The 4,830-nt window shown below is 40.3% G+C and overlaps 1 protein-coding gene across 1 annotated transcript in view; it reads right to left on the reverse strand.

Moving 5' to 3' along the window:
• Nucleotides 1-4,082: 4,082 nt before the first annotated feature.
• The window catches only part of LOC101860672 (very low-density lipoprotein receptor), a gene marked incomplete at its 5' end in the record, with an annotated part of 5,765 nt that continues 5,017 nt past the window's right edge, over nt 4,083-4,830 (reverse strand). The window contains 1 exon segment of the mRNA XM_013085791.1: nt 4,083-4,753. Coding sequence (XP_012941245.1) covers nt 4,555-4,753 — 199 coding nt within the window.

Here is a 4,830-nt window from a genome sequence, read left to right on the forward strand (position 1 = left end):
CCAAGGAGAGTAGAGACCCTGATACATGTAGTAGACCAATTAAGTTCCGAATGGAGGGCTCAATTTTATTTTTGTTGGCAAAAGAAGGTCAATGTGGATATTTCTTCCGCCAAAATTGCTCTCGTATCTTTTTACATTTTGGATGCTTCTTCAACTGTCCTGAAGTGTAATCGTTTCTGTTTCTTTTCGCTTTTGTGTTGCATGGGTCGTAGAACATTGTATCAAATGTTTAATCAGAAGTAACGAAATTTACAGGGAAACTTTTTGTTTTTCTCATTACGAGCTGCCTTTCCATAAGTGTCACGATGCGGTGGAATCAAGTGCACGTCAATTTTTTAGCATAACTGTAGTTTTTAGAATCATCTTTAAGTTTGTTCAATTGTCTTGCTTTCGATGAAAAAAGTATCCTTCTATTTTCAATAGAAATTCAGATGTTGTGGCGTGAAAGAGGCGAAGGCCACCTATTCTCAGACGTAAAACAAGAGAGAAAATGGCCACCAAAGCTTGGTGACTTCCAAAGCTTGAGAGTCCTTGAAAACAAAATAAAAAATATTTTTTGTGCCTTTTATCAAAGCTTTTCAGTAAAAGCTACACCGCAGTGTGTTAAATGGACGTAAAAGGTGTAGAGTCAAAAAATTAAATTTCAACAAAGGGGAAGAAAAATAGCGTTTTCTTCGATTTCTGCATTTTGACGAGCTCCTGATTTCACCAGGTTGTCTCACATATAAATTATACATGTAATCAAATGACAAAAGTCTGTCATGTATTCTTAAAGTTTGGAACCCTATTTTCTGAAGAGTCAAGCATGGTATCCAGAAATTTCTATATCAATTAGAATACATCAAAAAAGCAACTTATTGTAGTAGTTTCATTTATAACATAAGACATTTCTAATTGCTTTAAAAATCGCCTTTGCCCAAAGCAGGGCGGTGTATTATATATTTACAGTGAAGCCCACTATAACTGAAATCTGTGGAACTGCTGGATTTTCTTGGATATATCTAGGTTTCTCGTTAACAGACGTTGCTCAAACACAAGGAAAAAATTGGGATTTTTTTTCCTTTTGTTTTACCTTGGTTATCGGATGAACCGAGTTTTGTTTAAGTGGACTCCACTGTATTTAATTTGCTCTTTGGGTATGATTTTTGTGTTTCTCTCAAGAGACTTGTGAAGGGGCGGAGACTTGTCTCGCTTATCGGGTCTGCATAAATATGTATGTATGTGGGTGGGTGGGAGAGTGGTGGGTCCTCTGGCGTGATTGACTCCTTCTTTCCTACCAAATATCTATCATTCTTATTTCTCCTACTTTTTTGTGCATGTTACTGTCTTGTAACACCTTTACTTTTCAGTACCTATGTGACCTTATAGTATTGCATGTGTCGTAGAACTCTTACTTACACAAACTAAGCGTGTTATAATTTATCTTTTTTCTTGTTGTGTGTATGCGTATGTGTAGAGGAACTTCGTAACACCACTGCCATTGTAAATGAATGAGATAACTTTCCCCCCTGTGAGACGGATAAATGATCGTCGTTATTTTTACGAGTTTACATTATGTCATTTCCTGTTCAAAGTTTAGTCAAGATTTAGTATGATATATATATATACTGGGATAAACATCAAAGTGGCCTAAATGGTCATTATGGTCATTGCATGTTCTGCAAAATTGGATAAGAGTCTTGCCCACTTTTTCGAAATGGATTTGTGGTTTTGAGTTCTGAGAATTGTGTTTTTTAATGAATGGAATTCCCTTACACAAGGGTGGGCAAACTTTTCGGATTAGGGGCTCTTCGGCTTGGCCAGGGGCACCAAAGGGCAGTAACTTTCGAGAAACTGGACTCATGCGTATCACTATCACTATCAGAGGGCAGAACATATTCGGAGACGTCTCCGGGCGAGCACCCAGGAACTATTCGGAGACGCACTCTCACACACAGATGCGCTGCTTTGGGAGGGGGGGGGGGGGTGTTTCAAACTGCGTATTATTTGCTGCAGATCACTCATATAGCCGCTAAAACTGTCGCAAATCAATCATTTTCAAGAAAATTTCAAACTTAACTGCAAAATATCAAAATATGGGTTAACACAGATGGCAACCCCCCCCCCCCCTGTAACCCCCAAGATTTTTTTACTTGGTCTAGGCACAAAGCATTTTGAATGGTCTATCTTCGTCCGAGACGTCTCCGGAGAGATACTGCTCTATCAGATGCTTCTAGCGTGGAAGACTGGCTGAATGTTCCGAATCTCATGAGTGATTTAAATTGTGTCGTTGGGGGTGTGAAAACATCTGTGTTATACCCTTTTCAAAACATAAATGATGACGTTGAGTTGTCTCTATTTCATAATTTCCTTTCAGTTACTGATTTTAGGGTAAATGTAAAGTATACACACTCCACCCTGCCTCATTTATATTGTTTCACATTAGTCCATTCTCACTTTATTTTCTTTACTTTTTTCTTTCTTTTTTTTCTTCTTTGGTTTGCTTTGTAAAGCCCACACAGAAATTTGATTTTAAATGGGCACAAAAGGTGGTGAGCCCGAAAAAAAAAAAAAGATAAAAATTGCCAAACTGCAGTTTCTTTGAAATTTCATTATTTTGACGACGCCTGATTTGACCACGATGTGTAATGCTTAGTTGTAGTGTGCTATTTTTGTGATGAGCTTCTTGGCCCAAAGTCAGATTCGGCAGTCGTATGTGGCGTTTGTGGTGTGGCGATTAGGCGCTTCTCCATCACACGCATAAGACTCGAGTTTGAATCCCGAGTGTGGAATGGGGAGATTTCCATCGCATCGATATCTTGGTATTTACTGTGATGTTGTATCCCTCTGGGCCCAGGTTGGATCTGACAAGTAGATTCCAAGCAGCCCGCCTCCTACATTATCTAAATTGTGTGTATGAAGGAGTAAAAACATCTACATTATTACTTTGTTCGTCTGTCGTTATAAGTGTAGTGGCGTTAGTTGTCCAATGGTTAAGCTTCTGGACTTGTCGTCAAGAGATTGGGGCTTTAGATGTTCGAGGTCCCGACCTATTGTGCCCTTGAGAAAAGCACTTTACCGTTCACGAATTTCCCACTTGGCTCGGTCCTTTCGGAGATGGACGTTTATCTCGGTGGTCCCGCCTTTTAAATAACAAAATAGTGTTAAAAGGGGCGTTAAAAATCAAATGCTCAAACAAAAATAAATAAATTTGCAATTTTCAAAAACACCTATGATTTGGAAGTCACCAAATTCGGCGGCTCTTTTTTGCTTAATTTTACCTCTGATATCAGGCGATCCCCCACCTCCTTTGTTCGCAAATACCGAACTTGTATTCAAGATTGAGGGGCCGTTTTTATGGGTGACTCGTGGGTTAAGTTTTTTTTTTTTTTTGGGGGGGGGGGGGCGCAACTTCTACGTCTCCAATTATTGAAATCATTTGCTGATAGAGTGTGGTTAAGGGGGGGGGGTCACCTTGTACTCTTGTCGATTTTGGACCACCAAGGGATTTTTAACGTGTGCAACTTGTATCAGGGACCTCCGAGGTTGTTTGCCCTTATCCGAGAAGGCTAGGTGTTAGATCTTATTTATCATAAAATCAGGGGTGTGGCTGAAAGACAGCAGGAAGAATGAGCCAAAGAGTAGTATAAGAAAGGCTGCAGAAAGAGTCGGGAGCCCAGAGGAGGGGGTAAAGGAGGTAAGAGGGTGGGAGCAGAAAATGGAGACGAAAGCAGACGACAGGACATTGTTAGAGAGCAGGAAAGGAGGTGAAAGGAGAAAATTTTAGAAAAGAACATTTTCAGTCTCTGTCCGGATTCGAACCCGGGACCTACTGAATGAGAAGCAAACACCTAAACCTCTCGACCTCGAGAGCACCCATGTATTTGTTTGTGACCTAAATTTCCCCTTGGGGATAAACATTTCTTTAGCTGTTAGTGAAAGAGCGTAAATCTTTGAATCCCATTTTCTCAAAACTGCGTCTTATGAATTCAGATCCCCGTCATTCTAAGGGCATGATTTATAAATAGTTTACATCTCTTTTTACACAACAGAGATCTAAACGAATACGAGAACACATAAAAAATGAAAGAACAAATAGCTAGTCGGATGGAAAACGAGGTTCTTCGTGTAATTTCTTGTTAGATCATCATTTGCCATCATATCTGGCATCATAAACGTAAAGTCTGCTTTTTTTTTTCGATCATGAAAATCATTATCATTGCGTACTGCAGTCCCCTCGTATTGTTTCGCTTGCTGCAGCTTTTAATATTTTGCTACAATGATATGAGATCTTGGTGGATAGGCACAGTAGAGTCCGCATTAACCGAAATTCACGGCACCGTCTGATTTATTTCGGTCAATCCGAGTTTTCGGTTTAGAAAGATTGCTGAAATAGCGAAGAGAAATAAAAAATCAAACACGCGCGCACACTCAAAAACAACATTAAAAAACAGTGGATTCTATTTCCTTTCGGTTTAACCGCTGTTTTCGGATGAACCGTGTTCGGTTTAAGCGGACTCCACTGTACGAATGCGCCATACATTCTAGTAGTAGTAGTAGTAGTGGCTTGGACACTTAGTTGCTGCTGCAGACGCCGCAGAATTTACGGCAGAGTCTGTGTCCATCGGCGGCCACTTCACAGATCGGGTGAGAGGTTTGGTTCATCAACATGCAGTCGACGGCGGTGAGCACGTCGTCGCACTGGTAGTCGGGGGCCTCGGGGCAGTTGCCTGTCTCGTCACTGAGGTCACCACAGTCGTCATCGCCGTCACACCTGTGGAGAAAAAAATAATAGTATAAATGGTGAAATGGTATAGAGTCTTACCTCTAACATAATAACAATAATAATAA

This window comes from Aplysia californica, unplaced genomic scaffold, assembly GCF_000002075.1.
Source record: "Aplysia californica isolate F4 #8 unplaced genomic scaffold, AplCal3.0 scaffold00407, whole genome shotgun sequence".
Lineage (NCBI taxonomy): Eukaryota > Metazoa > Mollusca > Gastropoda > Aplysiida > Aplysiidae > Aplysia > Aplysia californica.